The sequence below is a fragment of the Carya illinoinensis genome, chromosome 7 (genome assembly GCF_018687715.1).
Source record: "Carya illinoinensis cultivar Pawnee chromosome 7, C.illinoinensisPawnee_v1, whole genome shotgun sequence".
Classification (NCBI taxonomy): Eukaryota; Viridiplantae; Streptophyta; class Magnoliopsida; order Fagales; family Juglandaceae; genus Carya; species Carya illinoinensis.
In genome coordinates, this window is record NC_056758.1 from 35151710 (window position 1) to 35174343 (window position 22634).

Sequence of the window (22634 nt, forward strand, 5' to 3'; positions counted from 1 at the left end):
TGTTAATCTCGCTGGCTTAGTAAGAAAACTTTTGACAATGTGTGTCCAGCATATCTTGTATTTCTTTTGACTAAATAAGATTTGAAGAGAAAATAGTTTGTCTTATTCTTTATGCTATCTCTATAAAATCAGTCCTGAAGTTCATCTAATCCGCATCAAGTTTTCATCTCATCTCTATAACTCATCTGCATTCCTTCAGCATTCTCGTTTTAAGCCTTCTATTCTTTTCTCAATGGCTCATTCTTCTAACATTTCTCTAGATCCATCCATGAGGCATTCTGCATCTCAACCTCCTGTTCTTTCTGCAGCTACCATTGGTGCCATGTTGCAGCAAGAAAATAATAATCTGACTAATAAGTCAGATTCTGATGCTATTTATGACTTGGTGAGTCTTGGGACTCGCTACTCTTCCTCTATTGTGGCTTTTTCTCAGCGGCTACAAGCCAAAAATCACGAAGTTGAAAAGCTCAAAGAACAAATTGTTGTACTTCAACAAATTGTTCAAGAGTCTCACACAAGGGAAGGAATCATTCGGCAGAAGAATAAACAGTTGAAATCTTTATTAGATTCTTCATTCCGCTTGCCGGTTCCCATGAATAAGAATGACATGATATTGTATGAAGAGAATGAGCGTCTCAAACATGAGGCTAAGAATCTCAAATTTATGTAAAAGTATTAAAAAAAATCTATCTCTATTTTTATTGACTCAGGTCTATCTTTTAAGAGATATTCATAGCATGCATCATACCTATTTCTCTTCTGATCATACATAATCTATCTTCTGGTAAAGGTTTTGTGAAAATATCTGCTAACTGATCGTGTGTGTTTGTGAACTCTAACATTATATCACCTTTTTGCACATGATCTCGAAGAAAATGATACCTTATTTCAATATGCTTAGTTCTAGAATGTTGTATTGGGTTCTTTGAAAGATTTATAGCACTTGTATTATCACATTTGATTGGAATGTGATTATACATGAGTTTAAAATCTTCAAGTTGTTGCTTCATGTAGAGAACTTGAGCACAACAACTACCCGCAGCAACATATTCTGCCTCAGCAGTAGATAGTGCAACAGAATTTTGTTTTTTACTAAACCAGGAAACTAATGCATGACCTAAGAAATGACATGCTCCACTAGTGCTTTTTCGATCTATTTTACAGCTAGCATAATCTGCATCTGTGTAGCTGATTAAATCGAAAGATGTGTGCTTAGGGTACCATAACCCTAGGTTAATTGTACCACTAAGATATCTAAGAATGCGCTTAACTGCAATTAAATGTGATTCTTTTGGAGATGATTGAAAACGTGCACATAAGCACACACTAAACATAATATCTGGTCTACTGGCTGTTAAATATAATAAGCTACCAATCATACCTCGATATATCTTCGAGTCAACTGGCTTACCGGATTCATCTTTATCAAGTTTAGTTGATGGGCTCATTGGTGTTCCAATTTCCTTAGCATTTTCCATCCCAAACTTCTTCAGTAATTCCTTAATATATTTTGATTGATTGATGAATGTCCCACTTTTTGCTTGCTTAATTTGCAATCCGAGAAAGAATGTAAGTTCACCCATCATGCTCATCTCAAATTCTTCCTGCATAGTCTTAGCAAAAACTTGACACATATTTTCATTAGTAGCACCGAATATTATATCATCAACATAAATCTGAATCAAAAGAATATCATCATTTTCATATTTAATGAAAAGAGTTGTGTCGATTTTTCCTCTTGAAAAACCTTTTTCAATCAAGAAACCACTGAGTCTCTCGTACCAAGCTCTAGGAGCTTGTTTAAGTCCATATAGTGCTTTTGTGAGTTTGAAAACATGATTTGGGGAAATATGATTTTCAAAACCTGGAGGTTGCTCAACATATACCTCTTCATTTATAAAACCATTTAAGAAAGCACTTTTAACATCCATTTGAAAAAGTTTGAAATCTTTATAACAAGCATATGCAAGTAGCATTCGAATAGCTTCTAATCTTGCGACAGGTGCATATGTCTCATCATAATCGATTCCTTCTTCTTGATTAAAACCTTGGGCTACAAGTCGAGCCTTATTTCTAGTAATGACTCCAGACTCATCTTTCTTGTTTCTAAAAACCCATTTTGTTCCAATAATAGTATAATTTTTGGGTCTAGGAACAAGTGTCCAAACATCATTTCTTTCAAATTGATTCAACTCTTCTTGCATAGCTAGAATCCAAGATTCATCAAGAAGTGCGTCATCAATATTTTTGGGTTCAATTTGAGATAGAAAAGCAGTATGATTACAAATATTTCTAAGAGATGATCGAGTACTTACACCTTGTGAAGGTTCTCCCAAAATTTGTTCCACTGGATGATCTTTCACAAATTTCCACTGTTTGGTTGCATCTTGTATTAAATTTTGATGATCTTTCCTGATGGCTCCATGTTGAACTTCCTCTATTGCTTTCTCTTTGTTGAGATTGAGACTTTCTGTGTTATTTATACCTTCTATTTCTTCATCAATAGATTTCTTGGAGAGTGGAGAATTAGATTCATCAAATACTACATGCATAGATTCTTGTACAGTTAAAGTCTTTTTGTTGAATACTCTATAAGCTTTACTATTAGTAGAATACCCGAGAAAAATACCTTCATCAGATTTTGCATCAAACTTGCCTAAATTATCTCTGTCATTCAAAATAAAACATTTGCATCCAAATACATGAAAGTAACCAATGTTGGGCTTTTTCTCATTCCAAAGCTCATAGGGGGTTTTATCTAATTTAGACCTTAACATAACTCTATTTATAACATAACATGCAGTACTTACCGCTTCGGCCCAAAAATAACTAGGCAAGTTGTTCTCATTGAGCATTGTTCTTGCCATCTCTTGAAGAGATCTATTTTTCCTCTCTACTACCCCATTTTGTTGAGGAGTTCGAGGAGCAGAAAAATTATGAATAAAACCGTTTTCATCACAAAATGTTTCAATATTTTTATTAACAAATTCTTTTCCCCTATCACTTCGGATACTTGAAATAGTATAGCCCTTTTCATTTTGAATTCTCTTGCATAACTTGGTAAAGGCATTATGTGCCTCATCTTTATGAGCAAGAAAGATGACCCAAGTATATCTAGAGAAATCATCAACAATAACAAATGCATAATATTTTCCTCCTAGACTTGCAACTCTATTTGGTCCAAAAAGATCCATGTGTATCAGTTGCAATGGTCTAGTAGTGGAAATATGTTTCTTAGTTTTAAAAGAAGTTTTTGTTTGTTTACCAAATTGACATGCATCACAAATTTTGTCTTTAAGAAAATATGTTTTTGGTAAACCTCTCACAAGATCATTTTTTGAAAGTTTGGAAATAAGTTCCATGTTGGCATGACCTAATCTTCTATGCCATAACCAACTAGTTTCATTTTGAGCTGACAAGCAAATAGCATCTTGTGAGGTAATTTCTTCAAAATCAATTGTATAAACATTATTGTTTCTAAAAGCAATAAAACAAATATTACAATCATGATCATTCAAAATAATGCATTTATCCATTTTAAAAGTAACTGTAAATCCTTTATCACATAATTGACTTATGCTCAAAAGATTATGTTTTAAACCTTCAACAAGTAGAACATCTTCAATTATGAGAGAAGATTCATTACCAATTTTACCTATTCCCACGATCTTCCCTTTCGAGTTGTCTCCAAATGTCACGTGTCCTTCTTCTTTAGATCTAAGATCAAAGAACTTAGTCTTGTCTCCCGTCATGTGTCTTGAACATCCACTATCTAAAAACCACTTATTTTTGCTTGTGGATGACTTCATGCATACTTATAAAAACAATTAAAATGATTTTTCTTGGTACCCAAGTTCTTTGGGTCCTTTATTTATTAGTATTAGAAGAAACAAGATTTTTAGGTACCCATATGGCCCTAATAGTCATTGTATGATTTCTTCTAATAGGACAAGTATGATAATTATGACCATTTCTATTACAAAAATTACAAATAGCATGTGACATATATGAAAAACTTGAATGATTATAATAATATCCTTTTTTGACAAAATTATTTTTATGAAAAGAATTTTGAATATTAGTCTTTGAGGTAGAATGATTATCAAAGAAATTTTTATAAGGTTTGTATTTTTGTTTTGGCATATATCCCAAACCTGCCTTGTCAAAAACACATCTTTGACTACCAAGAAGTTTTTCAAAATTTCTTTTTCCATTCGTAAAGTTTTCAACAATATTTTCTAAATCGGTTTTCTTCTTATTCAATTCAAGATTTTCATCTTTCAAAATGATACTTTCTTTTCTTAAAATTTCAATTTCGTTTGTTAAAGAAGAATTTTTCTTTTTCAAAGCAGTATACTTGATACCCAATTTTTCAAATTCCTCATAAATCTCTTCTAAAACATTTTGCAATTCTTCATATGAAGGATTTTCAATATTATCAAGATTTGTTACCTCAATGTCATCTTTAGCCATAAGACAAAGATTTGCTGATTCTTCATTGCTTGCTTCACTATCTGAGCTACTTGAATCATCATCCCATGTAGCTTTCATTGCTTTCTTGCCCTTGTTTCGATCTTTCTTTAGCAGAGGACAATCTGGCTTGATATGACCAGGTTTATTGCATTTATAACAAATTAAAGTGTCGTTTTTACCTGAATCTTTCTTGGAAAACTTTTTGAAAGATTTCCTCGGAGGAGTTCTATTTTTCTTCAAGAACCTCTGAATTCTTCTTGTTATCATCGCAACTTCTTCATCTTTATCGTCATTTTCCTCATCTTCATCACTTTCACTTTCATGAGGAACAACTTTAAGTGCTAAACTCTTCTTTGGCTTTCCTTCTTCTTCTCCTCTTTTCAATGTGTACTCATGGGTGATAAGTGACCCGATGAGTTCATTGACTTCGAGCTTCTTGAGGTCTCTAGCTTCAAGAATCGCTGTAACTTTTGATTCCCAACGTTTTGGTAAAGAGTTGAGAATTTTTCTTACTATCTCTACCTTGGAATAAACTTTGCCAAGAGCTGTCAAGCTGTTTATGATGTTAGTAAAACGAGTGTGCATACTAGAAATAGATTCATCATCATTCATCTTAAACATTTCATATTCATGAGTAAGAATATAAATTTTTGATTCCTTGACTTGCGAAGTTCCTTCATAAGTTACTTCCAAGTTATCCCAAATTTCCTTTGCCGTAGCGCAATTCATTATTCTATTAAACTCATTTCCATTAAGAGCATTATATAATAAATTCATAGCAGTTAAATTTAAAGTATAAAGTCTATCGTCTTCACGATCAAACTCTTCTTCTTCCTTTTTGACCTTTACTCCACCAACCACTTTTGTTGGAATATAAGGTCCATTTACAATACATTTCCATATTTCTCTACCTTGAGCTTGAAGAAATATTCTCATTCTAACTTTCCAGAATGAGTAATTATCTCCACAAAAGAGTGGAGGCCGACTACTAGATTGACCTTCACCAAATGAAGCTGCAATGTTAGCCATAAGATCTTAACTCAAAAGATAGTTAATCTTATAATAGAGCTCTTAGCTCTGATACCAATTGTTGCCCAGATGACTAACACAAGAGGGGGGGTGAATTGAGTTGTATTAAAAAAAATTAACAATTATAAATCAAATATATAATATAAAATATAAACAAAATATGAAATAACAATAAATATAAGGAGTAAGGGTAAGAGAGAAGCAAACTCAGTATGTTAACGAGGTTCGGCCCCACTGCCTACGTCCTCGCCTCAAGCTACCCCTTGAGGATTCCCAAATTCACTATTCAACCTCCTTCAGGTGGAGATAGAAACCTATTACACCTTTGAACAACACCGCTACAAAGGATCCGTGTAGAACACCCTCTACACTTGCAATCACCTTACACGTGGTGATTCAACTATTCCCTGTGTAGAATACTTTCTACACACACAAGGGTTATACACACCCTTTTTCTGATACAAAAGCTGATAGTGGGTAGGTTATCAGAAAACACTCCTCAACGAGTGAAATAAAAACAATACAGCTCAAGCTATATCTCTCAAAATGAACAAGGATTAAGGCTCAATGTTTAGAGAAGAGAGAATGAAAGCTTTGAATGAATGTTGTATGCTCTTGGTGTTGTGAATGTGAAGCTCTCAAATGATCTATTTATAGGCATATGAGACTTCATATTCAAATTTAAAAAGATTCACATGTCAAAGACAACATCATTCACTTTTTCAAAAAATTCAAATAAAAGGTTCTTCTTTTTCAATTGTCAAAGACAACATCATTCACTTTTTCAAAGAATTCAAATAAAAGGTTCTTCTTTCTCAATTGTCAAAGACAACATCATTCACTTTTTCAAAAAAATCAAACCTAATCTTTTACTTTTGGCATATGACAAAATGAGCACACTTTCATTTTCAAAAAATTCAAACCTAATCTTTTACTTTTTGTATAAGTCTAAAAAAGCATCAATCACTTTTGAAAATATTCAAATAAAACATGCACATGTGAAAGATGACAATCAATCATCTTTAATATTTTCAAAGTTCAACCCTTTAATCAAGGCATGCACATGCAAAAGATGACAATCAATCATCTTTCAAAATTTTCAAATTTAATTTTCAAAAATATTCATGCACATGTGGAAAATGTATTTTAATGCTTTATGATAAAATATTAATTTTGAGCATTAATCCTAATTTCGAATTTTGAAGAGATTTACAACATTACTCTATAATTTTAATGTGAACTTGTTCCCTTCTTGCTCATGCTTGTTTCCTTGATGTGCTTGACTCCATTGTGTAGACAACTTGAGCTTGAGACTTCTTTATTCTTTGAATTCATTTGTTATCATCAAAATCCATGTGTAGATTTATAATCACATGAAACTTGAAATCTTGAGTTCAACAATTATAAAGACAACTACACTAGTTGATCACGAGATTCATGAGTTGAGGGTTTAGCACATATCTAAAATAGCCATTATATAGACTTGTCTGTACAATATTTGGTAAATATATATCTTTTATTAATGAAATATTTTATTATCGAATGTATGAAATAGTAATTTTTTCTCTCATAAAGTCGTCCCTATTAGTCTCCCAGCAATGATAAAGAATTTCAATTGTTCTGTAACTTTAAAAGTTTAAAGTGAGCACGAAATAAATCTCAAATCTTTAGAAAAAAAATCGATGAATGTTAAACGGGGCAATTTAAAAAAGTTTTTTCCGAGTTTCCAGTTGTGTCTAGCTATGTAGGAATCTAGGATTATGTGTAAGATTTTCAGTAATCTGGAGATTACCTTGATAAAGGCACCAGGAAGTCTCCTACTTGCAATCAATCGTATTTTGGGTCTGAATATAATAATCAATTTTCCCAGGATCCAAACAATGAGAAGAGAAACCCTGAGTGCAAGTATATATGCTCAAGCATGTGCCCCCAACTATCACGGTCATAACTTCACTGTAATTGTTAATATATAAAATAAAGAATAAAATATACATATTCTCGTTAATTTAAATATTTGAGACAAGTGATAGTTTGACATGGTATCAGATCGAGTAGAGGTTTTGAGTTTAAACCCTGACTCTATATTCTATCTCATTTAATTAAATACTTTATATGTTAAATTATTTATTGAGAAAAAGTTTAGCCCACATGTGAGGGTGAGTGTTAAGATATAAAATAAACAATAAAATTTACATTTTCTTATCAGTTTAAATTTTTAGAATAAGTTATAATTTCATAGTCCTCTATAAATAAGACCTTGCTCAACGTGTACATATAATGCCTTGTATTTGCAAGTGATGTTTGGTCCAAGACTCCCAAGTCAAGCAATCTCATCCTCCTTTCCCTCTTCTTCTGCTTTTCAATTTTCCACACTTTCATCGGCCTAGCTAAGATTATTTCACGTGCCCCTCCATAGTTTAAACTTATTTGACAGCGCGGATGGACTTACGGAGAGCCAAAATTTTCATTTTAGCCCGCTTCCTTTGGTGTGTGAATGTACATATATATCATATATACGACATTTTGACCAAACACCCTCATGTTATAGTTTGCTTTGATCTAGGTTATAGGTACGTATTTGATTGTTTTTTTAACAGTAAGTTTTTGTTAAGAATAGGAACTTACCATGTGGCAGTCTCTGATTGATACATATGAATCTTTTTTTTAATGTTGATTGACAAAAAAAATTAGATAGAGAATCCTATTTCTAATAAATGCATACCACCAAATCTAATTGTTAAAAGAATATTAAACGTATACTTTGATCAAAATAGGAAAAATAGTTCATAACATAGAGAGTCTCTAATCAAAATTCTTAAAAAATAAGAACAAGACTACATATACAAACACAAAGCAAAGAGAAGGTCAACAAGTTTGTTAACCGTTCGATAAGTCATGTAGAATTTGAAAGTATAAGAGTAAAATAAAAGAAATAATTTGTACAAATCTTAAATAGACAAGTCACAAGTAAGCATTTGTAAAAAAGTGGACATCACCTTTAAAAAGTATTTAAAAAAATAATTATTTATTCGTGAGATCTGCTTTTAAAAAAAAAATTATATGTGACTTGTCTATTTAGGATTTATATTTAGCATTACTCTAAAATCAAATATTAAAGTAGATGCATTGTAATTACAATCCTATGTAACTTTGTTATCAAAGTATTTTATACAATTTGGAGAAATGTATATATAATTTGTGAACCTTATAGTATTAAATATAAGAAAAGTTTTATCCATCAATCTTTTAATTATTATTTTATGATGCAACATTAAAAACAAAAATCATATTACTATTATTGTTATTTATTTATCAATCATCAATGACTAATACTTTTTATTAAATAAGTTAATCTTAACATTAATTTAGCATGAATCACATATTTAGTCTATGTTACTACGAATTGTAAAAAATATTTGACTGAGAAAAATACCGAGAATTATGATTTAAAACAAATAAACAGCTTGGAAAAAAATTAAAGTTAATCAAGATTGGACAGCTCTGTATATCACTACAAAACAAGGCAGGATGGCCTTGGCATTAAAAACGGTAAGCTCCTCCAGATTGGAGTAGATCCCCGAGCAACCGGCAACAGAATCGTATGATCCAACCGATACGTTGTCCTCCTCCGCCGGGGCTGCATCATCCGCCATGCGCCTCACTCTACCAGCAATCACTCGACAGACCAGGATGGCCCTGCGGCCGTCCGTACAATGCATGGAGTCGTGCGCCCTACCACTGCTGGCAGTGGTCAACACTCCCTTGCACTCACCGCCTTTGCCTTCGAACCCGTGCCTAATGACGGTGCAGACTCCACAGGTTGGTATGGAGCTGCACAAGTTGGAGGAGCCCCGTGCTCCGAGCGCGCATGATAAGGTGGTGCCGTGGAACCGCAACAGTTCATTCCCGTCGGCTGCACATCTAGGATTTTTCTTGGTGCTGCTGAGCGCGCGGGTCTTCACCGCATCTCGACAGTCCTCGAACCGTTGAATAGTGCTGTCGGTATTTTGGACCTTCAGTATCCGGTCAATCTTGCAGATCGGATTGTCCTTTTTGAGCCAGCTTGATTTGAAGATAATCTCCACGATATTTCGACCTGAATCTTCAGGTCCCAGCTCCGATACTGTACCGAAATTAGAGGCTCAGGCTCCAGGAAAAAATAAATCTCGCTTTGAAAATGAAATATTGAAGTTATAGGATGGGTTCAGTGTCCAGTGTCCACCAATGAAGGTGGGCCAGCTCACTAAAACAGGCTATTCAATATCGTTATAAGGCAACAGCTGGTGGGGTGTACAAAATGGCCCCTACAACCTTAATTTGGCATAAAGTCCTCTAGAGAAGGAGAAGCAGAAGATTTTCGACATGCAAGATTCACGGAAATTGTTTCTTGAATTTTTTTTTACTCCGCTGTAGCAAAAGTCACTGTGGGAAAGAATATGTAAGCCAAAAATTACGACGATATCTACAAAATCGTGCACTTAAGTTCGTGTTAATTTCTTCTATAATTCAAGCAGCTTCGCTCTTGGAGTTTCGAATTTCATAGCAGAGGCTTTTTAGATTTTACCCATGAGTAGTAAACAGAAAAGAGGAAAACATACCTTTTTCTTTTTGATTAATAAAGAAACTTATTGACAGAAAGAGTGAAATTAATATAAAAAGAAAATCATATGTATATATGCACATGCAATAGTAAGGGTGAAATTTTTCTAATTAAAATTAAATGATATGGAAAAGAAATTAAAAAATATTATTACCAGCATGGCGAACTGCTTGGTGAAGCTCCAAGCTTTCAACCTTCGGAAAGACCTCCCCGCATTGAGAGCAAGCACAGATAGTGGTCCTTGGTGTTGGGTACCTGATATATTAACGATATAATTTAATTCTCTGCCATATTTTTCGTGATCATTAATGCAAAGTTAAAAGAATTTGTGAAATGATATTGTTAGAAAAAACAACAACAACAACAATGCGCACCGACTGGGGTCAACGATCATGTGACACTCGTAACACCCAGAAAGCTTTCGGAATTGCATGCCTCTTGAAGAAGAAGAGTACGCTGATACACAGGTGGATCTAGCTGAACCTGATACAGACCGAGTTGACGACCCGGTGACCGCTTTCCGACGACTGAGCAGCCCGGTTTCCTGACCGACTGTGCTACTCTCGGGCGAGTTATCAGCTCTGTGAACAACCCTAGTGTTCCCATGAACCACGTCCCGGAAGCTACATATGGAGCTGCAAGAAGACCCTAGCTTCGAGTATCCAGCAGCGACGGTGGCGTTCTTTGATGGGTCGTGCACCTGTGTCCCTTCGATTTGTTTGCAGGTGAGGAGGTTCTTAATTTGGTCCCATGAAGATGGTTGTTTCTGCTGCTTCTGCTTGCGTTTGGATTTTTGTTTTTTGGATTCTGAGGTGATCTCTGGTAGGAAAGTTAAGAGAGCCATAAAGAGCAAACCAAGAAAATGGAAGAGAAGTAAAGCAAAGCGAGCTCTCTCGTTCATATGAGAGAGAGAGAGAGAGAGAGAGAGATGGTTTCGATTTTCGAAAGATGAGCGTGGTGCCGTAAGGGGGGGAGGATCCGAGAGTAATAAGGAGGCAAATTAAGCGGGTGGGAATAGTCGGTCTGCCTTATTTATTGTTCCACGTAGTCCTCTCTACTTTTGATATTCACTTCTTTACTTCTCTTTACACAACGAAAATATTTTCATCTTATCCGCCTAATAAATTAATAGCAGTTTACTAGTTGACTGGTTCGATTTTGAGGAAGTCCATCGTGTGTTTCAGGTCATCTTGTTGCTAATTGGACGGCAAAGGAGCACTCATGCATGCATATTCTTACGTATAATTGTGCGTTGTCTTTTCTTTTCTTTCTTTCTTTTTTTTAAAAAAAAAAAAAGGGTTACAGCTTTGTGTCTCACCCGGGGGCTCGTCAGTACATCAGTTTATGATGGCTGTTGACGTTAATAATTATGAGTAAACCTATTTAAGAACCAGCTGCCAGTTTTTTGTGTTCTTGCTGTAGACAACATTAATAATGCATCACGACCAAAATAAAAAACATGTAATATTAAAAAGAGTAATATTATATTCAGTTATAAAATTATAAACGTCGCACAATCATTTAAAAAAAAAATAAAATTTATGATTAAAAAATTAATTTTTTTTTTCATGTAGATCCCATGTTAATTCATTTTTTTCAAAATAACTACACGCCGCTTGCACAACCATAACTATAAACATCATTTCTCATTAAAAAAATAAGCCCTATTCATTTTTTTAAAAAATGAGTGAGTTTATTATTAAAAAAAATTAATTTTTTATATAAATTTAATATTTATTTATTTTATTTAAAAAAAGTGATATTTGTGCATTTTATAACTATAAATATTAGTATTAAAATGAGTAAAAATAGCTAAACCACTACATTGAAAACTAACCCACAAATAAATAGTTAAAATGAAGGGAGTTGGGGTAACTTCGCCGAAGTCTCTAATCGGTAAGATACCATGGGGTCCGTTCCCCATCATTTATAAATAGCTTTTAAAGAGGGTGGGCATTGGGGTGTTTTCTGTAGCGCAATCACGTGTGATGGGGTCCAGATTCCAAAACGAAGCAAAATGAGAAGTGAATGAGCCAACGAGACATCATATAAAACAAGCAGAAAGAATAAAGATCCTCTTACCAAATTTCGTCTTCCAATGTCCCTTTTCATCCATTTTATTACCTAGCTAGTAATTCGCATCCTTTTCTTCTTCTCTCTCTTTTTTTTTTTTTCGGCCATGCTCTAAATATTTCTTAGTGTACGCCAAGCCATTTTGCACCATTCAAATAACATTTTAATAAAAATAATAAAATATTTATTTGTGATCAGATCTTTATTACAAAAATATCGTTTCTGTTATTTTTATTATAAATAACACGTTACAAATATTTGTTTTATTGTAGTATAATTAAGTGAACATTCCAACCTATTTGACAATTATAGAATAGGACATGAGTTGCTACGTATTAATACACCTAAATTCCCAAAATAATACATACACTAAAGGTTAAAGTATTATATGTGTGTATATATATATATAGCTGGATAATATGATTTGAGATAGCTTAGTAGCTGAGGTTGTCTCCCCCGGCTTGCGTGTCCACATGTCAAACTATATAAATTAGTGAGCTAACAACAAGGAAGAGTATCTTTCTTGGAGTAGTTAGACTTAGATGTCATATATATAAATGGATTTGGCCAACTATTCTTTTTAAAAAAATAGTAGAGAAAACGGTGTCCCCTTGTCGATCGTCCTCGACTCGGGACCATATCACCCTATGTTTGATATGATTCTGATCCACCATTATGAAACTATCACTTAAGAATCAACTATAAATTATTCCCTCCAAAAGGAATTATGAAATTAAAGGGATATATAATTAATATTAATTAATGCAAGTACGATCACAATTATAACATTATTTTAAAGCCAAACCAAATCCTTATTTCCCTCATAATTTCTCATATCCATTCACACATATATATGAAATCAATTATATATGGGATGGATCTGGTTTTTTTTGGTTCAACCACTATCCCAATGTACATTATCATATGGGTCTTTATATATATATATATATATATATTACAAGCAAATGAAATCAATTAATTATGTCATTTTGTTACACAGTAATTAGGAAAAAATAGAATAGAAAAGAAAAGAACAGAAAATCCGTTTGACATCTATTAATCTTTATTATTCAAGCATGTGCATCGCCATTTAATTTGTTTTCTATTGGTCAGCGATTCCTGGCCAAATAAACCCATTGTTGGGTGTCAACTACTTTGTCTTTATCTTCTTGTAAAGCCATGTCCACGTTCCTCCTGTGTATTTTCTCCTACTACCAGTTAAATATTACTAACCACAAAAACATATTTTTTTTGGGGTACTATATCCCATGCTCGAATATCAAGGAATTCCAAAAATATAAGGCCGAAACTATGCCACGAGATGTCTCAAACCCAGTCGGTCCTAATTTATAACCCCAATGCTTCTGAATTTGGGCCATAAGTGAAGCCCGTGCCCAATTAATTTAACTCCACCTGGAAGCCTTACGAGCTTATGAACTACGACTACTCGTTTGTCTTGTTACGACAACGGTCAACTATAGCTACAATGTTTGACTCGCAACGGTAAAACCCCCAAAAGGTTTTGAAGGATTTGAATTAGTTTAGATTATTGACTAGACTCTAGATTTAGAGCGGAAGAAACGTAAATATATAAAGGGACTCCACGGTATTATTGGAGACATTTAATGTTATATGATAAATTCTTTTAAAATAATTATAAATGTTATAGGATCCACTTCATATGTCTATTTCTTTCACTTTAAATATTAAAATACAATCAAGAATTCTAAAAAATTCAAATTCATCGTAATTTTTAATACCCATCCGTTCATGCAAGTGAATGCTTTTGGTAGGTAATTCTTAGTGAATTATGTAACATCTAATCCCATATACATAGAAGTTGCATTGCTGGTGTTTCTCTTATGACATGGAAAACATGTCTTTGGAATGTCCAGTTTCCCAAGTATTTCTTTATGGATAAATACACTTAACTACTTGACAATATACAGACCAAACCCCATACATCCGAATGATCTGTTGATGTTCATTTTTCCTTTTTACAGACCAAACAGATTTAGCCAAAGTTTCCCATCTCATATTTCTTCATTTCTTTGTGCTTCTTTTTTTAGTACCATACAAAATTCGTTGCCAATGGCTGTTAGGAGAAAAATTCGATTGAATAAAATTAATTTTATTTTTCATTTTAAATTTTATAATTTTATTTTTTCTAATATTACACTTGCAAATATGATATATTTTAAATGATTTTTCTAACTCGCTGCCCGGTACGAAAAAGAAAAGTTTGTTCTATTTTCCCAATGTCTTAAGTCCAAACGTGAAGCCCAAAATACACAAAAGGAGGCCAGAACCAATATAAAAACTTCACAGGATAATGGGCCGTGGTGAGTTGGGACATAAGACCCGAAATGTGACCGACCCGACAGAGAGAGAATCTGAAAGGCAAGGGCCAAGGCGGGCCTTTGTGCTGTGCAAGTGTGCATTCGAATCGAACTCACCGCATCCGCGTGCCAACCTTCCCGCTGTTTCCTCACCTTCCCTCCGCTTGTACGTTTCCTTTTCGAATTTGGTCTCTCTCAACTCGTCTAATACAAATCTCTCTCTATCTCTCTCTCTCCCCGACACCGGAAAGAATCTCTCCCTATCCGCCATGTCGAACTCTGGCGCCGATCCCTGCCGTCCAATTTAACCGTCTGAGTTTCAACTCCGGCTGCTCCATTCTCACTCCCTAACTCAGAATCACTACCCTTTTCAGAGACCTCAACGTTTTGACTTCGCTACTCCTCCCAACGGTTCCAACAACCGCTTCTCCATTTCCTGCGACTCTCACGCACACGCGCACTCCGTTGCATTTCCTAAAGTCCCGATGAGCTTCCACTGACTTGATATGACTTTCTTTCATTGGTACAAATTGTTAGTGTTTCTTTTTCATTTTTATATCAAATTCTTTTTCTGCATTCTGGTTTTCCAATTGCACAGCTGGTTTTCAATTTTTTTGAGTCGACTACAGAATCGCTGGTCATCAGCTCACAGTTTAAATATTCAAATAAATAATCTTATTTTATAATTACTCTTTTTTTCTTTGGCCGTTGGTCAAGTTCTCTGCAGCTAATTTTCTGTCATTAGGTAATGATGTTGTATCTCATTATGTGAGTTTTATGCATCGTTAAGCATGTAACAAGCAGCGTTTAGAGCAGATTCTGTCTCATTAATCATTGTTATGATGCCAAATTTTCTGTCATGGTATGCGTGGTCGATCTTGAATTTGATGTTTCTTTATATGTTTGTGCAATGCCCCTTAGCACGTTGTTACATAAAACCTTATATTAAGCGTGATTCATTGTTAAGGACAGCATAGTCACCGCACCACTATAGCACCAGACGTCCAGTGCAATTATGTAAATCAGCAAATACGTCTTCATGTCTTCACGCATCCTCTGTACTGCATCTTTGTGTAACAAACTCTTGTAACAAATTGCACCTTTCTCACATTAGAATATTCTAGACTTTGTATAGCATACGCCTATAAATAGGCACTGTTTTATAATGCAACAATACAACAAAATATACAAGGAAGAAATTAATCTTCAACTTGGTATCAGAGCACCATAGGACCAACGTCCATGGCTGCTTCTCCTACCTCCTCTCCTGCTCTTCCCTATCCAAATTTGTCCCATGTCATCTCAGTAAAACTCACCCCAGAAAACTACCTCTTATGGAATGCACAACTAGTCCCATATCTTCGTGGGCAGCGTCTCTACAAATATGTAGATGGTTCCTGCCCTCCTCCAAAACCCAAACTCTCTGATTCTACCCCAAATCCAGCCTATGACTCATGGCTTGAATATGACCAAATGGTCATGTCTGTTCTCATTTCGTCCCTCTTAGAGACTCTTATTGCCCAAGTCGTTGGTTGCAACACTGCTCGAGCCATGTGGCTCTCGCTGGAGTCCTCTTTTTCATCTGTTTCTCAAGCTCGGGTCCTACAAACTCACTATCAACTAGCCTCCCTCAAAGAGGGTTCTGATTCCATTTCCACTTATTTTCGCAGAGCCAAAACTCTAGTTGATACCTTGGCAGCTGCAAGCCGACCACTTCAACCCTCTGATTCGTACCATACCTGCTTGCTGGTCTTGGAAGTGACTATGATGCTATTGTATCATCAGTCACTACCCGTATTGACCCTATATCACCTGAAGAACTACTCGGCCATCTCTTAGCTCATGAAGCTCGCATGCTTCGCCACTCGGACACTTAAGTTTTTCAAGGTGAAACTTCAGCCAATTTTATTGCAAAATCTCCGAATGCTCCAAGAGGCCGAGGTTATCGAGGGAATAGAATTAATTCTCGTGGAAGAGGGACTGGCCGTTTCTACTCTCAACAAGGACGAGGTAACAATGGCAGCACTTTTTCTGCAACCTCTAATAACTCTGTGATCTGTCAGGTGTGCAATCGGCATGGTCACTCTGCACTCAGCTGTTTTCAACGCCTCATTCAAGCTTGCACGCCCTCACAACCAGCTGCAGCACATTTTTCTTCCAGCTATTCTCCAGACACAAACTGGTATCCAGATACTGCAGCTACAAATCACATCACCAGTGATTTAGCAAACTTGAATTTACATGCTTCTGAGTATCATGGCGATGAACAGCTGCGTGTTGGCGATGGGTCTCCTATACCCATATCTCACACTGGTTCTGCTTCCCTTTCTTCCTCTACTTCTCAATTCCTTCTCAACAAAATACTCTGTGTTCCTTCATTTCAGAAAAATTTAATTTCAGTTCGGCAACTCTATCTAGATAATAATGTCTCACTTGAATTCTTCTCTGATTCTTTTCTCATTAAGGACTGCAACTCGGGGACAATCCTCCTTCAAGGAACAACAAGTAACGGTCTCTACTCCTTTCCGTTCTCGCCTCCATCAGCTCAGATCAGTTCACTTTCAGTTCCTCTTTGGCATTCTCGACTTGGCCATCCATCCATCAAGCTTGTTAAATCAATACTCAGTCAACATCAACTCCCATATGATCCATCTCTAGTACCTGCGTTCTGTGATGCATGTGCAATGGCAAAATCTCATCGATTCCCAGCTCACTCACGGATACATCTCTCCACAGCACCTTTTCAGCTTATTTTCTCAGATTTATGGGGTCCTTCCCCACATGTATCCCATGATGGCTTTAAGTTTTACATTAGCTTTGTTGATGACTTTTCCCGATACACATGGTTATTTCCTCTTAAAACTAAGTCTCAAGCATTTGATACGTTTGTCAAATTTAAAGCTCATGTCGAACTTCAATTTCACACCAAAATAAAACAATTTCAGTCGAACTGGGGGGGCGAGTTTAGACCATTTTCTGAGTATTTAGCTTCATGCGGCATTAAACATCGAGTTACATGCCCACATACACACTAAAAACGGTGTCGTTGAGAGAAAATACCGTCACATCGTCGACATCGGATTAGCTCTTCTAGCTCATGCCTCCCTTCCACTCATGTTTTGGAATTATGCCTTCACCCATGCCGTGTATCTAATTAATCTATTACCTTCATCTTCTCTCAATAATTCCTCTCCTCACTTTCTTTTATATAAAACTCAACCTGATTACACTGGTCTACATGTGTTTGGTGCTGAATGTTGGCCTTTAACCTCGGCATACAATGCAAACAAATTTGCTTATCGATCAGTCCCATGTGTTTTCCTTGGTCTCAGTTCCTGTCACAAAAGTTTTATATGCTATAATCTTAAGTTGGGCCGAGTATACATCTCAAAGGATGTTAAGTTTAATGAGTCAAAGTTCCCCTTTGCCCATAATCAAAAACCAAAATCTGCTCCTTTTACCACACATGTTGCTCTAACAATTTTCCCAAAATCCATTTCCCCGCCACCACTGCCTACCTCTATTCTGGGCTCGTCACCATCTTCCTCGTCTATTTCTAATTCCCCATCTCCATTGCCAACATCGCCACCTCCTTCATCTTCCTCTCCCTCTCCAGTGCAATCGTTACCGAGCTCCTCTTTGCCGGATACTCAGTAGCATGCACACTCAATGTTAACTAGATCACATACCAATACATCCCGACCTCGACAGTTCACAGATGTCACTATCAAATGGCCTCCTCCCCGTGCACATGTCTCTACCATTACCTCTGTTCCTGAAATTCCATCTTGCTTTACAGTTGCACAGAGACACCAAGAATGGCATGAATCAATGGCAAGTAAATTCAACGCCCTTCTAGCAAACCAGACGTGGTCTCTCGTCCCTGCTTCTCATGCCACCAATACAGTAACCTGCAAATGGGTTTTCCGAACCAAACGGTTCGCTGACGGCTCCATTGAACGCCAAAAGGCTCGACTGGTCGCAAAAGGATATCTTCAACAACCCGGCATAGATTTTGAAGAAACCTTCAGCCCAGTAGTTAAAGCCACGACAGTTCGTCTAGTACTTGCTTTGGCAGTCTCAAAACACTGGCCTATACGGCAATTCGACGTGCATAATGCGTTTCTGCATGGCCCACTTCAAGAAACTGTTTTCATGTCTCAGCCCCCTGGATTCACTAACCCACAATTTCCATCTCATGTATGCAGGTTACACAAAGCCATTTATGGCCTTCAACAATCCCCACGGGCCTGGTACTCAAAATTAATCAGTTGCCTCGTGGACCTCGGTTTTACAATTTCTGCAGCCGATCCTTCTCTGTTTGTCCGAGAGGTTGCTTCTTCTACCCTGTTTGTCTTGGTCTATGTAGATGACCTCCTGATCACAGGGTCCTCTACTAAGTGTATATCTGATCTTGTTGCGGCATTACAAATTGATTTCCCAATCACTGACCTCAGCAACTTGAAATTCTTTCTGGGAATTGAAGCAACATTTAACTCTGAAGGCCTACTTCTCACCCAGCAGAAGTATATTAATGACTTGCTTTACAAGACCAACATGCACCTCACAAAGCCTGTAAAAACGCCAATGGCCACCTCTGATAAATTGAGTGCATTTACAGGAAATTTATTTGAAGATCCCACTCTATACCAAAGCACCGTTGGCTTATTGCAGTACTTATCTTTCACACGGCCCGATCTCGCTTTCACTGTCAGCAAGGTCTGCCAATTCATGCATGCTCCTCACCTACCTCATTGGGCAGCCGTTAAGCGTATCCTTCGATACCTTAAACACACGTCCACTTTTGGCCTTCAACTCTCTCCTTCCTCCTCGTTCAACATCACTGCCTTTTTCGATGCCGATTGGGCAGGTTGCCCGGACGATAGAAAATCTACCAGTGGGTTTTGCATTTTCCTCGGCAACAATTTGGTCAGTTGGTCTTCAAAGAAGCAGCCCACTATTACCAGATCTTCCACAGAGGCCGAGTTTAAAGCAGTTGCAAATGCTACTGCAGAAGTCATCTGGTTGCAGCACCTGTGCAGAGACATTGGCGTACAACATACTAGCGCTCCTCTACTCTACTGTGACAATTTGGGTGCCACCTAACTTTCCTCTAACCCGGTCTTTCATGCACGGACGAAGCACGTCGAAATCGACTTTCACTTTGTCCGAAATTGAGTCCTCAACAAGTCACTGCAAGTGGCCTTTATTTCTGGCAAGGACCAACTTGCCGACGTACTTACCAAGCCTCTCTCAGCGGCACGCTTCCAGTAGCTATCTTCAAGTCTACGTTTACATAATGTGCAGCTTGACTTGAGGGGAGATGTTAAGGACAGCACAGTCACCGCACCACTACAGCACCAGACGTCCAGTGCAATTACGTAAATCAGCAAATACGTCTTCACGTCTTCACACGTCCTCTGTACTGCATCTTTGTATAACAAACTCTTGTTACAAATTGCACCTTTCTCACATTAGAATATTCTAGACTTTGTATAGCATACGCCTATAAATAGGCACTGTTTTATAATGCAACAATACAGCAGAATATACAAGGAAGAAATTAATCTTCAAATTTCATTAAGTTACATTTTACGCATATATGCAATTATGGCCAGTAAAAGCAATTTTTATATTAAAAGGTTTATTTCTTCTTTCTTCCACTGGGCACTCCAGAAACTTTCAAGATTGTTACACTCCATGTGACTAGCATAATGATGAATATGGTATGGTTGCTAGACTAGGAAGTCGAATTTTTTTGGCGCATAAAATAACTTTAGTTTTTGAGGAATTTGAAGGATAATGAAGGAATGGATTATTCAAGTTTTAGGGACTATAAATTTGGTGTGGGTCAGAAGAAATAAGTTCAATTAGGTACTCAAGAAGTTTGATCAAAATTTTATTGCGATTATATTTAGGAACTTTTTTATGTTAGTTATATGCCCTAAATCTTATCGGGGCATCTAATGTATCAAAATTTTTCCTTTCGGGGAAAAATTACTTGTGAAATTGACTTGGATAAACAAACAATATGTAAGATTCTCATATGACACTTTTTATGAATGTATGCAATCGTGTGCTCAATGGATGGAGGATGAAAAGCTTTATTGTAACTCTAGCCAAACAGTGGTCGGAAAAAGCTAATTGGCCCTCAAGCTCCTTGTACACCACATTTAAACTTAGTTTGTATGGTTATAGGAGGCCTAGAGAGCTGGATGTTTGTCTGTAACTATGATGCTTAAAATTTTTGCTCGTGATCCTGTTTGGATAATAAGTTAAAAATTGAAAAAAATATTATTAAAATATTATTTTTTAATATTTTTATTATTTTAAAATTTTAAAAATTAAATTATTTATTATATTTTATATAAAAATTTAAAAAAATTATAAAGATAAGATGAGATAAAATAAAACTTTTTTATTATCTAATCGGAGAAGGTTGGAACTGTAGACTCTTTCCCCCATATCTACCATGTAGTTGGCTTGCGGAGCTTGCTGTCTTATCGTTCTGTGAATTTTCGTTCAGACATCAATTCAAACAAGTTCAGTTAGATTGCAAAAAAAAATTATGTCACGGAGTGGCCAGGAAGATTGTGGAAGAGTGTCTGACAGCCTTTATCATCTTGTTACTACTTTTTGCAATAGAATTTATAAGTCCATCGGGTGTTTGATTTGATTGATCCGTAGTTCAAGGGCTCTCTTCCCAATCCGAGTTTGAGATGGAATAAGACCCGCTGGGAAGGGATTTGTTCTATGGAATTTTGACTCCCTTCTCGCCTTACCTTTCAATAAGGGGTTCTGGGTTCTTCTTTTTCCCCACGAGTGAAAGCTCTTTCCAGATGCAGTAGCCCAACAGGTGTTTGATGTGTTCTCTTTGTATCTTCTGTGATACTATCCAATACTATGATCATTGCAGTTGAGGCAGACAAATGAATCAAATAACTGTGAGGCCCAGGCAAGTGGACAGGCAGCTATTCATGGACAGAACAAAGTAGCTAATTAACTTTCACTTAGACCGGAGTCTTGCACTGCCATAAAGCATCATATTAACTCGAAGGTTTCAAAACATGTCAAAACTCAAAAAAACTAAACTGGTAACTTCTTTTATTTGACATTTTTTTATTGCAAATATTTATGTCGTGGGCCCTTTTAATGAGCAAATTGATTTCTACGTTATTGGTTTTGCTTACAGAGTCTTCTAATGGTCTGAATGCAGCTACTAGCTGTCGTTATGACAGTTCTTTAGGTATGTTTATTCTATTCAGTCATCTGTCTTCCTCTACGTCCCAAAACATCACACACACGTTGTATACATTTCGTATGTACTGTTGAAGAATTGACTTTTCTCTTTGATGCGGCAACCGAGGCTATAGTACAGTTTACCATGTTTTTTGCAGGCTTATTGACCAAGAAATTTGTCAATTTGATCCAGGAGGCAAAGGATGGCACACTTGATCTGAAACATACTGCAGAAATATTGCAGGTATTGAAAGATACACCCTTCCAGATTTTTCCTAAGCGAAATTCAAATTGAACGATGTTAATTGTGAGATGTAGATTTTTTTTCCTATGACAACATATATATGGTGAAAATGAATTTAATATTTTACTACACGACAGTGTTTTCTGCCACGAATTAAATTGCCGGCACTATAGTACTGACTAATTTTTATTCTTTGTTTCGGTATTTTTCACTTTTTTGGTTTTGAAAGGTTCAAAAGCGGAGGATATATGACATTACGAATGTTCTTGAAGGAATAGGATTGATAGAGAAAACCTCAAAGAACCATATACGTTGGAGGTAATGATAGTGAAGTCTTCATTTATCCAAAAAAAATAAAAAATTTGACTTCCTTCGGTTCATAATGGGTGAAAGTTTATGAATAGTAGGCCTTTTAGTGAAACGCTCTTCCTAAAATGTCCTTATATGGGCTAAGAAAGGTGAATTCGATTTTGTTTTTCTCCAATATGTGAATCAATTTTGGAAAAAAAAAGTGGGTGGAATTTGGGTTAAACGGATAGTTGGTTTCCTTTTTCTTTTTTTTTTCCTTCGAAAATTTGATCTGCCATGGAGCGTTCGACAAAGCACTACACCTATTAGTGATAATGACCAGTTAGCA

The 22634-nt window shown here is 36.1% G+C and overlaps 1 protein-coding gene across 1 annotated transcript; it reads right to left on the reverse strand.

Moving 5' to 3' along the window:
* Positions 1-8895: 8895 nt before the first annotated feature.
* Positions 8896-11066, reverse strand: LOC122316446. Its single transcript, XM_043132966.1, has 3 exons — positions 10477-11066; positions 10257-10357; positions 8896-9625 (listed from the first exon to the last, which is right to left on the reverse strand). The coding sequence occupies exons 1-3, from the start codon at positions 11001-11003 to the stop codon at positions 8988-8990; spliced, it is 1266 nt and encodes a 421-aa protein (XP_042988900.1). The 5' UTR covers positions 11004-11066; the 3' UTR covers positions 8896-8987.
* Between the last annotated feature and the right edge of the window lie 11568 nt (positions 11067-22634).

Coding starts and splice junctions, on each gene's coding strand:
- LOC122316446 (XM_043132966.1), bottom strand. CDS start 11,003: ATGAACGAGAGAGCTCGCTTTGCTTTACTTCTCTTCCATTTTCTTGGT. Junction 10,358..10,476: donor ATGATCGTTGACCCCAGTCG/GTGCGCATTGTT, acceptor TTAATATATCAG/GTACCCAACACCAAGGACCA. Junction 9,626..10,256: donor CCAAGCAGTTCGCCATGCTG/GTAATAATATTT, acceptor ATTTCGGTACAG/TATCGGAGCTGGGACCTGAA.